Raw genomic sequence first — 13157 nt, forward strand, 5'->3', positions numbered from 1 at the left:
GGAAATTGGGGATAAGGGATTATAAAAGCACTTGGTTAGAAGCTAGAAGTATCTGAAGAATACTTGGGAAATACGTGAGATGTGAGTTTTGACTATTAGGTAATCACCTGCTAATTTTTTTATGGGAGTTTCAGATAGATACATATGAACTAGCCTTATGTTATCTGGCTGACAGCAGCCTATGTCCAGCTTGGATTCTGAAATGAGCTGTGGACACTTCAGTGCTGTTTGCTCCTAGAGGAAGTTAAATTCATAGTCTGTAGCATGCTTTGCATTGCGTACTAGTGTTTAAAGCAATAACCTGAAATTATGTTGAAACTCTTCAGATGTGTTACGTAGTAGCTTCTCTCTTTTGCTCTTAGCTTGTACTGCTATCTTGTAATCGTTATTAATTTAGGGAAGTAAGTAAGTTTTATTGTTGTTCTAAGGAAAAGATAATAAATCCTGCTATGTGTGTTATAAATTATTGTATATGTATTGCCAGTTCTTATTTTTCATTGATGAGTGTGACCCTTGCAAACAGTAATGCTATAATGGTATGTATATTGCCTACTTCTAGGTCTGAAGCATCTCTGAATCACTTTTAGTGAAAGAAGATCAGAGTTCATGTATTGTTAGAGGGATAAAAAAAATCCAGACACCATAATCTTGGATTTTGTAAATGTCAGTGTGATAATGGCATTGTAGTGGTAAAATAATCTTAAAGATGTGAAATCTGAATCATTATCTGGGACATATGCTGCTTGGTAATTTCCATTTTATAGCAATCAAATGTCACTTTTGATGTTACCGTAATTTTGAAAGTGAAAATTTGACTTAGTGTCAAATGCTGAAATTTATAAATGGCTAAAATCATGTCAATCAGTAGACAGTTCAGAGAGATGTAGTTTTCTCACCAGAGACTGGAGTGTGGAGAATTGAATATATGTAGATATCATTAAGTGCTAGAGCCTAAAGAGAATCTGAAATTTAATTTTGTTTGCTAATACATAAACAAGTTTTCTGCTTGTAGTTTAGCTTTATTTTTATATGTTGAAAAGTGTAATTAAAATAATATTGAAAACCAAAAGCACTGTACAAAAGGATTTTTTTTTAATGTAAGAGAATCACACTTTTTAATTCAAGACTGCCTCATTTGTAGGTAAGTCCTATTGCAAGGTATGAGCACGTTAGCACGAGGGTTTCTTTTGTATTCAGTGTAATGCAGGTTAATAAACTGCTCAATATGTGGAGGCTGATACTTTCCCTCTAGTTTGAGGATATGCCGCTGTTAACACTTCAATTCTGTATTGTTCAAACACTACAGTTGAGAAGCTATGTCCCTCCTTAAACTTGTTTTCTGAACATGTGAACTCTTACTATCCAAGAGGGCAATTTTTTTTTTTGTTATGACAAGTCAATTTTAAGATTGTCGGGCTTAATACCGGAGAACATGGACAGCAAAAATTAGATTTTAGCTATTTGTACTATTCTGGAGAGTTTTAGCTTACAACTTTTTAAAAATTTTTGTTACATTTTTTATGTTCATCTGGTGCCAAATTTGATGTGAGATCAGAAATTTTTGGTATATGAAGTGTATTCTGTAGTAGTTGCTAATGGAATTATTCTTTTTCCATTGAAAAGGCTATAAATGTCTTTTTTGGCCTGAAGGGTTTGTCAGCAATGGTAAAAGAATAATTTCATCTCCCTTTCATGGAGTTCTTGATAGCCTTAATGAGGCTTCCAGTTAACTGGCTTTCTTGGAAATCATTACTCTGTTCTTTTTCCTTAGTGTAACGATTTAGAACCCCTGCTGCACTGATGAGTAAATCATGGGCCATTTAGAAATTGCTACTTTGAAAAGCTGTCATTTACATAACAATCAAAGGAATGATTGATTTGGCCCAGAAAGATCAAGGGAGGAATTTAACATTCACAGTTTATGTAGCCTATCCGTGGGTCCTTTCTGGTATTTTCCGGACTGACACGGCAGCTGTGTCTAATTTGTTACACGTATCACACCCGTCACCATCTGGATTCAGGTATATCTGAGGAACCTAAGCACCACAGCAGCAAAAGGTACTATTTCACTTCTCGAAGCTTGATATTTCTGTTAATAATGTAGGTATTCTAAGTTTAATTGATAGGTAACCAAACTTGTGCTATGTTGGTAGAGTATATTTTTGCATTAATGAAGCAACTATGAAAGTGGTATACATAAAGAAATGTGAAATGCTAATACATTGTTCTTTTCATAAATCAAAGTTCTAATAGTGTCATAAACTCACTTCCACTAAATTTAGATGAGATACAACACATGGCTGGACAATTTTTCTCTATTTTTTTTTCTTTTCTGTAATAGGCTTTATCTGCTCCAGAGTCAAGTGCTTTGAAACGAAGTCTGTTGTACTGATACTGACAAGAATGTTACAGGAAAGGTGATTAGGGGTTAAATAACTGAATATATCATCACTCTTTAGTTACGGAAGAGCCTTCTGAATCCCGTCTCTTAAAAAGGGGATTTTCTTTGAACAAGAAACTACTAGTTTCACCAGAGAGTGTTTCACTTGCAAACAGTAAGTTAGTAAATGTAAATCTATAGAAGACTGTATCAAAGTCGGAATCAGGAGTTCAAGCAGAGCTTCTGACACTAACTACCTATCAGTTTATTGGATGATTTCCTGCTACAATTTACTTCTCAATGCCTAAGATTCACTCTACTAATTTTATGTCAGAACTTGGAGTACTCTACTCTGTTCAGTCAGTGTGTCAATACTGAATTAATTAGCTGGAAGTGGACTTCAGAATCTTTTGATGAGGAAAGTGTTAGACCTGGGTCATTGCATTGCAGTGAGTGTGTTAGAAATGGGCATTTGTGGTGCTTTTATGGCTGAATGAAAAATGTAGCCAATATTGGGTAAGTTAATTCATTCTAGTAAATCAGATTCCTTTGATCATTTTTACCATGGGAAATTATTTATAGTTGTAAGAGCTGTTATAATTCAGTAGGTGATAATAAAACATATAAATCCTACTACTTTTTAAAATAGTTTTCTTCTGTCAGATCTGTAACTATTCCAACAGCAGCTTATAACTTCAAATGGAGAGTGTAATCAAGAAAGACAACTAGAGATCTATGAAGATCATAAAGGCAAGAATTATTAGAAGCTGTGTCAGCCTTCCAGATCATAATTTTCAAGAGCTACATAAAAGCAGTCAAGCCTCATTCCTGATCCTGTCTCCTGTTATAAAGAGATGAGGAGTAACTGTCCAAGCCTGCTGGTACCATTGTTGATTCATCTTCTGACTTGTAGGCAGACCTCTGAGATATAAAATGCCTGATATTAGTGATCAAACATATGATCACTATTTATACCATGTAAACTTGCTGCTGCTTGGTGCTTAGCTACTTGGAAGCTGTGACAATGTTTGGGTGGAGGAGGAGTTTTGGGTTTGGGCACAGGATGAATACTCTTTACAGTTCAGTCTCCACATTCCCTTATGTATTACAAAGGTGTGAATTTGTATACCATGAACTATTAATTGAGGTATCATAGAGACAGATTAGAAGACCAGATATGTAAATCATGAAGAATTAATGACTTTAGTGGTTGCAATGTTAGAGGAATGAAGGTAATGTCCAATGAGGCCCTGCTGTTGGATGGGTGCTTGGGCAGGATTCTGATTTAGTGCTTGTACAGAAACTTAGCTTTACTACTCTGAATTTATAATCTTTAACACAAGTTTTTCAGAAAGTTCATGGTGTTTGTGCTTTTGAATCACTCTGCTGCTGTTAAAAGACACCCTTTCCAGCACAATATTTTGAGTCAAGCCAGAAATCCTCCTTTTTAAACATGGTTCTGTGTATCATTTACCAAGAATTGCCAGATCAGTCTTGGGTTTGCCGTAGCAGTACATTATTTTGAAAGCATTATCTTTATTGCTGAGAACACAGGCTAGTTGTGTGACCCAAGAGAGAAACCTCCAAGAAAGCTTCAAGCCCCTGAAGGATTGTTGAGGGGATTACAGTGTAGAAACAAAAATATTTAAGCCAGAATTAGTCCTGGAATTTCAGAAAGTACAAGTGTGACAGCTGATGTGGGAAGAGCATCTTCTGGGAGTTGGGCTATGCTTCACTGCAGTGTAAAACTCAGTGCTGGAACACCCCCTCCTGAGCTATCACAGTAAGATTTCAGGTAGTGTTTGAAACACTGGATATTTAGACACTGAGTGTGCTACAGGCTTTGTTACAGCCAGTCTACCGCAAAGCACCACTATTTTTATTGCTCTACCACTGCTAATTTTGTAGTCTAATGCAATAGTAATCTGCCAAAATGCACTGGAAAGTGATGTACCTAGTTACACATTAATAAGAGATATTCCATGTACAAGTAGCTGGGCCTTTTTAGTCATATCTGAAAGAGGTTTATTTTGACTTTGATTTTATGTCCAGTTCATTACCTGGTGCCTTGAACCAACACTTGAGGACTAAGGCTGATACATGTTGGAGGTTTACCTTTAACAATTAATTGATGAAATGTGTTGTTTCAACTATTTCTTTTGGCAGTGGGAAAGTAAATTAGAATGCCTGACAGCAGGAAGGTGCTTTTATTTAATCCAAGGAGAAAATTAAGTAAATCAGAACTCTGTAGTCCTTGCTGCAATGCAGTTTATGACTGCAATGAGAGTTTTGCCAGCAAAGAAAGGGAATGGGACCTGTAAGGTTAGATTCTGTAACCTGGCATTTGGCAGAGTACCATCATGCCAGTGTGCGAAACTGGGCCACCTGGGTAGCACAGCTGGTTTCCTTTTCAAGACACATTGGGTACTGGAAGGAAAGACAATGCAAGTGGAGGGGTGTAAGGAGAAATACAACCAGTGTGTCTTTCGTCTCTTGTTCTCTGCATCCATGCTTTTTGCTCCTTGAAGCTTTCAAATAGCCAACCAATACTATTTAAAAAAATACCAAACTAAACAACCCACCCAAAAAAACAAACAACAAACAAACCCAAAACAACTGTCCTTAGAAGTTGAAAATATATTCTTTTATGTTTGTGACTGGGTCTCCAATGTTATTTCTCTGTGTCCTAGGATCAGCATACTGGAGAATACAAAATTAGTCACATACAGTATTACAAACAAAACACATTGACTATTTGTCAGTAAAAGATTTGGTGGATTGAGGACTTAAAAAAGTTCACTGCAACTCTGCAGCTGCAAATAGACAAATATGGAAACAGAGAGGAGAAACCCTGATGCTTAAAATATATTAGAGTAAGAAACATTCTTAGAGCAAATGGCTTCAAAGCAATTGTATCATGGATTTATGAGTACACACACAACCTTTTTTTTTGGAACTGCCGACTCCTCAAGCATTCCAATGGAGATACAGCCTATATATGGTGAATTTGAGTGTACTATCACACCTTTGTTTTTCTTACTTAGTTTTGTGAAATCCAGAGGATCTTCTGATAAAGGTTGAATGAACATTGAAACAATTTTCACATGCTACTGGATTATTAAGAATCACATGCTACTGGATTATTTTCACTGGTTTTGGAGCTAGAGACTTCCTCAACATTCACAAAATCTCTTAGTTATTAGTGGAAATATTTATATTCTTTTTCATAGTGGGATCCTTAATAGTAATGTTAGTTTTCATTGAGCCAGTGCATTCAATGTAAATTTCATTTTAATTTTTTAATAAATGCTTTGCAGCATTGGAAGAACATTCATATGACCCAGCACAAGTAGTTAGAATGTCAATGTGACTAAATGCTATTTCTTTTTAAACAATGAGGTTCTCACCGTTGTATTGAAAAGCTACAATGCAGTCTTTGCCTAGTATGTGTGGGCATTGGAAATTACACCTTCTTTGACACAGCTGTGATAATTAAAAGTTGCAGAAACACATGTAGCTTCTGTTCTAAAAGTGAGTAGGTAGCACTTGAAAATAATACACAGAAGTCACAGTGGCCAAGTTAATTTCAAGACTCTGTAACCCACTAAACCACCAGATACTAAACATGCAACCACAGCTGTAATGCCAAAAGGCATTATTGCATCCTATGGATTCTAATTCTGATGGTACCCAGTAGCCACACATGTGAAATGAATGCCAGAATGGTTATTTAATTAGGACTTGGAAGAAAGCCAATGATTGCTGATTGCTGAGTATCTTGACTTGAACCACTCACTACCAGCAAAGTTTAACAGTAGCAATTACAGAATCAAGGAAGTTGAAGAGGACCTTGGAGATCAACCTGTGACCTAACATCATCTTATAAAATAAACCATGGCACTGAGTGCCACATCCAGCCTTTTTTTAAACATCTTGAGGGACAGTGACTCCACCACCTCCCTCAGCAGCCTATTCCATGGCCCAATCACTCTGTGAAGAAATTTTTTCAATTGTCTAGCCCAAACTCCTCTGGCAGAGCTTAAGGCTGTGTCCTGGCTGTGGTTGTCTGGGAAAGATACCAACCCCCACCTGACGGCACCCTCGTTGCAGGCAGTTGTTGGGAGCACTGAGGTCTCCCCTAAGCCTCCTTTTTTTCCAGGCCAAACACCCCCAGCTCCCTCAACTGCTCCTCCACTTGTGCTCCACACCCTTCCACAGTTCTGTTGCCCTTCTCTGGACATGTCTGAGTATCTCAACATCCTCTCTAAACTGAGGGTCCCAGAACTGGACACAGCACTCCAGGTGTGGCCTCAGCAGGGCCCAGCACAGGGGGACAATCCCTGCCCTGGCCCTGGTGGTCACAGCATTGCTGATCCAGGCCAGGATGCCATTGGCCTTCTTGGCCACCTGGGCACAGCCTGGCTCCTGTTCAGCCACTGTGACCAGCACCCCCAGGCCCTTTCTGCCTGGCCCCTGTCCTGTCACTCTGTCCCCAGCCTGTAACTCTGCAGGGAATTGCTGTGGCCAAAGTGCAGCACCTGGCACTTGGTCTTGTTAAACCTCAGATTGTTGGGCTCAGCCCATCTATCCAGCCTGTCCAGGTCTCCCTGCAGAGCCCTCCTACCCTCCAGCAGATCAACACTCACACCCAGCTTGGTGTCATTTGCTAATTTGCTGTGGTAGACTCAATCCCCTCATTTGAATCATCAGAAAAGAAAGAAAGAAAGTAAACAGGACTGAGCCCAACACAGATCCCTGGAGGACACCGCTGGTGACTGATTCCCAGCTGGATGCAGCACCATTTGCCACCACTCTCTGGGCCCATCCCCAAATTACTATTTGGGAAAGGCCAGAGAATACATATTGTTCTGGTTTTTTTTTATTGTTCTCTTATCCAATTCTGTGCTAGCAATCTATGAAAAACTATAAATCTATGAAAAACTGTCTGCAGCCTGTAAATTTTCAGGTAAAATAGCATGTTTACTATTCTCCAGCTAACCTAGACTCCAGTGTCTCCAGTAAGGACCTGGACCCATTTAATCTGTTTTCCTGACAGTGATGGTTGTAGCTTTGCCCGTCATTCTTCAGAAGTTTTCTTTGTCCTTCCTGTATCTGCCACTTCAACAAGTCCAGAGTAGTTCCTTAGTGGGCTCATTCTGGTAAAATAATAAGCTCACCAATTTGCTTGGGGAAAGCTTTGTGGAAGGAAGTTAGAGCATAGGTCTTGCAAGAGGTGGCTTGGGGAGCTGAGGATGTTTAGCTGGAGAGAAGGAGGCTCATAGAAGGGATCTTGTCACTCTCTACAGCTGTCTGAGAGGATGTTGCAGTGAGATGAGGGTCAGTATATTCTTTAAAATTTGGGTGTTAAAGTGGTAGGTGCTGCTGCCTATCTCTTGTCCCCAGCAAGCCTCTCCTGTCAAAAGGCAAGCTGAGTTAACATTCAGGCAATGCAGTCTAACCTCCACTCAACACTCACTGCAGCTGGCTCAGCAACAGAAGCAAGAAAGGCTCTTTTGCAAAGTTTTATTCCAGCAGAATAACACAGTATCTGAAGGCAAACCCAGGGAAAGAGGATGAACCCCGTGGAGCAGTCACTTTATAAAGGGGAAGGGGTGGGGGGCAGAGCTGAGGGCTGGGCAGAGGGGCCTGGCCTCCAGGGGTACCAAGGCAGTGGCAGGGGAATGAGAAACCAGAGGAAGTTGTGACGCCAAGACCATGGGGGAGTCTGTTTTTCCCTTTGGGAGGGATGACTATGGTAAGTAGTTAATGTTTCCAGGGTTGAGGGCTTGGGGATTGACTAAGGAGAGAGAGTTCGTGGGATGCTACGTATTCTCACAGGTAACAAGGTAACAAGTGACAGGATGAGAGGATTGGCCCCAAATTGCACCAAGGGAGGTTTAGATTGAATATCTGGAAACATTTCTTCACAGGAAGGGTGGTCAAGCCTTGGAACACACTACCCAGGGAACTGGTTAAGCCGCCATCCCAGGAGGCACTTAAGGATGTGGTTTAGCGGTGGGCTTGGCCATATTAAGTCTGCAGTTGGTCTCAATCCTAAAGGTCGTTTCCAACCTCATTGATCTGTGATTCTGTGAAGCACTGGAGGGGTCTCTGAGGATGGGTGATGGAAATGACCATTTCTAGCACAGCAGGTTGTTTTTAGTTTTATTATCAAGCTGGTTGCTTCTGCTGTAGAATTGAAATAGGTATGAGGATAAGATTATTCCCATCCCAACACCACTGGCATGGAGTGATTTGTCTTAGCAGTCTTCTACAAACAGTGCTCAAAGTGAGTGGTGTAAGGTGTCACTATTTTCATTATCCAGGTTCATACAAATTCCATCAACATTGTACCAGAACACATTTAACCTCATTCAGGCGGCAGACACATAGTGCCACTGAGTGAGAGAAACAGGCAAACCAAGAACCTGTGACATTCGGCCAAGAGTATCTTCTGTAACCAGAGGTCTTTCATGAAGGGCTTCATTATTTGACAATTTTTGTAGCAATAACTGTAGTTGACTTGAGTTGACAGGATGCCCCTGTGTTCTCTGCTTTCCAGACAGCTCTGCTCAAATGCAGATACTATTGTGCCATAAAAGTGGCTAAAAGGGTTAAGGCTCTGAGCTTAAAGGCTTAGATTTTGGGGGAATTTGTAGATATTTGGTAGACATTATTATTCACTTATGCAGAATAAGCCTCTACAGTATTGTTGTTGCTGCAATCTCCTGTTCCAGGGTGAGTCCTTGTTTATTTTGTGTCTGATACAGTATTAATTTTCAGAGCTAACTACTGCAGTGTAGTCTGACTTTAAGCACTAAATTAAAAATATGAAAAATTAAAAATAATAAAAACTCCTCATGCAAGAAGAAACATCTACTCTGGATACCAGAAAAATACATGTATACTAACCTAGCTTTGTGCTATATTAGAGACTGAGTATTACTTTTCTTTTTATGTAAATATAGAATGATAAAATACTGTAACCTTGCAGTATAATATCCCATGCTATATAAATCATGATGATGACGTGCTTCCAGGTCTACAGTTGTCTAAGCTTTCACCATGTCTAAATTCTCACTAATGCTGACAGTGATCATCCAGAGCTATGCTGACAGTGAAAAAGCAGCAAAAATTTAATTATAAAATACCTTGTCTTTTGTGGTCCTGAGCTTTCACATCTTCAATTTCACTCCACATAACCTATATTGAAGCTAAGAATATTGATGCTAAGAACACTACACTAACCACTTGAACAGTACTATAACACATAGAATCAAGTATCTTACATGTTTATTTGTGTAAGAAGGCTTCTGCGGTCACTGTTTTTTAAACTGCTTGAAGAGGTCAGAGAGTACAGCTAGATAATTGTTGTAGACCATTCTAACTGAAATAAAAATCTCCACAGGAGAGCCAACCAAAAACACGTACCACAGACATCTATATTTCCCTGACCTGAAGACCTGAACATGGTATGTCTCTTGTATCACAGAGTAGGTACATTATTCCAACTAAACCTCCTTTTTTGGCTCCATGAAACTATTTAGTAAATATGCTTTTCTATTTCTCTCCACATAAAAGGTTCTTTCTTTGCTCCCAAAGTATACATCATAATGGGATGGGGTTTGAATTTGTTTCCAATCTCCACACCAGGATTTTATATGTATCTCTTACTCTCCCAAATGTACTATTTATGGCCATTGTGCAAATATTGCTCTAATGAGATCAATTAAGAATTACATATATTTTGAACTTTATAACTGAAAGTAGAATGCATCTATGCCTTCTATTTAATGTCCATGGCTGGAACTCTCCTGTTCTGCTATATGAATTGTCTGTAATAAGATGTCAGACAATGGCTAGTAGAGTGGACTTGATAATCACCAGGTTAAAAGCCCAATCTGTCTCTTGAGTTTCATGTTTCATGTACTGGAACTGCTTACAAGGCTTTGGTGTGGTTCTACTTGCTTACTTTATACATATTTTATCCATAACAGAATAATACGTATTGGTTTGTTAGGTTCAGAGTACAAAAAGAAGAATTTGGTGTTTACAGGGATGAGTAAAACTATTGAAGGTATGCACCAGAAAAATAAGTTTCTTTGGCCAGAAATGAAATAAATACTGTAAGTAATGAGCATGGATAATTATTTTATTCTGGAAAAGGGCAAATTATGACTACTTGATAAAGATTATATATCAGGACTTCATTGTCTGTAACAGCATTTCAATAACACTACTTGATATTATCAGTAAAAATAGCTCCACTAACAGCAGGATCATTTGCATTCTCTTAAATTCAATTAGACAAAGTCACCAGATTAAAGTTCAGAAAAAGAAGAAAGATATTTAAAAGACTGTCCAAAGTTGTGCAGTCTCTAGGGTGTGCTTCTCTTACCCCTTGTTTCAATTGCAAGATTTAACAGCTATGAGTGCACATTGCTTTGTGGGACAAGAAGGAATTTTAAGTGCTAAGAAAAAATACAGTGCATAACCCACAGTGAAATACAGGTTTGTTCCTGGCGGTCTTAGCAGACATAGAGAGATATAGGTAAAGAGACAGTGAATATAAATAAGGAAAATTAATAAACTAGGTTTTGTTTTGGATTCTCACTGAATCAATGAAGTGGGGATATGGAATTTCTCTGAGTTTTTGTGACCATGGCTGTTCTATAATTCTATCATTCATGCTGCCTGGTATGAGTGGAAATATTTGTGTGAATGCCAATCATCCTTCACTTTTAATGAGAAATTTTTTTAAAATATCCATCTATGGATTCTCTGGTGCTTATGATACAGTTGATCAATTTCTTTCTCCACAAAGCAATTTTAACAAAATACTCCTTAAACTTGAGACAACAACAATAAACTGGGTCTTCTACAATAAGTGCAGACCGTTAATGCTTGGAGAGTTCATGACTGAGAAACTCTTGTAAGCCTGAAAATGGTCGAGACTCCTTGCATTGTGGAGATACATGATGGAGTTGCATAGACAGCATATTGAGGAAGACCCTTTTATCCCCTGTATTCTAGTCGCTCCTCTTCCAGGCAATCTTGGGAGGTATGGGTACTTGAAATACATGTTTCAGCTCCTGAAGTCTGTTTAACAGTTATTGTCATTGCAGTGTGAAAATATATCTGCAGTTACACCTCATCACAAATTTTGGATGGGTTTTTCTGAATGTGTGGGCAACTGTAGGAGGAAATAGCCTTAATTTCATACAAGTAACAACTCCAATACTGTTAATGAAACTTATTATCATCTTCACTTACACAGCACTATTTATCTACAATGACTAAAGGTGTAAAGTTCTGGAATGTAAAGCACTAATGGGGTTTTTCATGGATCAATAAGCAAACTTTAGATTCCTAATTTGAAAGATTTGCACTAATTTCTGTGACCGGCTTTGACCAACTGGAGATGTTCTTTGAAGTGGTGGACACTTTTGCTGTAATTTTTTTTTGGTGAAGAACTTACTGGATCTGGAAATCAGATCTGAAGCTGGTCAAAGTGAGTAGAGAATTTTTCTGATGTCTACAATGACATTGTGCTTAGAGTGGAAACCTTGAATGGCTCCTGAATGCCCTGGAACAAAATATCAAGCAAGAGGTACTTTACTGAAAGATTTTTCATGTAAGTCCCTAAAGGTTTTGGCTGTGTGAAGATGAACTTTTCCACTGGATGACTGTGTTGAAATAGCTAATCTTATAATACAATAGCTAATCTTATAATACAATCAATCTATTTCACCAATGAAAGTTACTATAGTGGAGATAGCTATTGTCACAAGCTCACTGTCCCATATGGTCCTAGTGGCTCCACTGAAGTACAACAAGATTTGGAACTTCATTTTATGGTAAGGAAAATAATGAAGATGCTTCAGGTTTAATTGGCTTGTCCCATGAAATTTGGTCCAGATGGCAGAAGTACCACCTGGCTTTGTTTGAGGTAGTCCTGGGAAGCAAACAAAACCTTCTGCACAGTTTGTGCTGGCTTACTGCTTAGTTCCATTTTCAGACGAGGATGAGCAGTTCTTTCAGGTGTGCTCATTGCCAGACCCATCAGGGCTTTCTGACTAAACTCCATGCTGGCATAGTCACTCAAGAGTGGTACTTCCGTGGAAATGGTGTCTTCTTCACTTGTCACTGCTTCTGCAGGGACTTCTTCATGCCTTGGACTCATGTCTATGCTATTGCTAGGTTTTTCTGACTGGCAGGTGTCATGCTTGTTGTCTTCTCCACCATCTATGGAGAGATCTAGGGTCAGAGGAACCTTTGATTCATGCTCTATGACAAAAAGGCTGGTGGTATCATTGTCTGACAGGGCCTGAAGCAGTGATCCTGAAACGTGTTTCCAATTAGTCTGTGGGAGAAAGCAAGAAAAAAGAATAACATGCTAATTAATCCATTTTAGCACATCTTTGGTTTTAGAAATATAACTGAAAGTACCTAATTTAAAGGACCATCATCTCTGGTCCCATAGTATTTAATCAGTTTTTCTTGCTTTTATGTTTACTTTACACCAAAATTAGTGATGATAAAATGTAAGCCTCATAATGTGCTGTTCTGAGAACACAGCTTTCAAAAAATTTAGCAAATATATTCCTGTGAAAAGGCAGAAATTTGAACAGCAGCCAGAAAACATTAAGCTGTCAGCTGCTATGAACAGTTTGTTATTAAACTTCATGCCATGCTGTGATCTGGCTATACCTGGGGTAATAAATTTTTTGCAAATTCTGGATGGTTAAATGGAGAACTGTTGGTAAAACCAAGCTTC

The 13157-nt window shown here is 38.7% G+C and overlaps 1 protein-coding gene across 1 annotated transcript in view; it reads right to left on the minus strand.

The window, feature by feature from the left end:
- Positions 1–10523: 10523 nt before the first annotated feature.
- LOC134431826 (interleukin-6 receptor subunit beta-like) overlaps positions 10524–13157 on the minus strand; it is a 32775-nt gene continuing 30141 nt past the window's right edge. The window contains exon 15 of the mRNA XM_063180033.1: positions 10524–12743. Within this exon, the coding sequence (XP_063036103.1) occupies positions 12267–12743 (477 nt within the window). The 3' untranslated portion in view covers positions 10524–12266. The remainder of the gene's footprint in view (positions 12744–13157) is intronic.

Source organism: Melospiza melodia, chromosome Z (genome assembly GCF_035770615.1).
Source record: "Melospiza melodia melodia isolate bMelMel2 chromosome Z, bMelMel2.pri, whole genome shotgun sequence".
Classification (NCBI taxonomy): Eukaryota; Metazoa; Chordata; class Aves; order Passeriformes; family Passerellidae; genus Melospiza; species Melospiza melodia.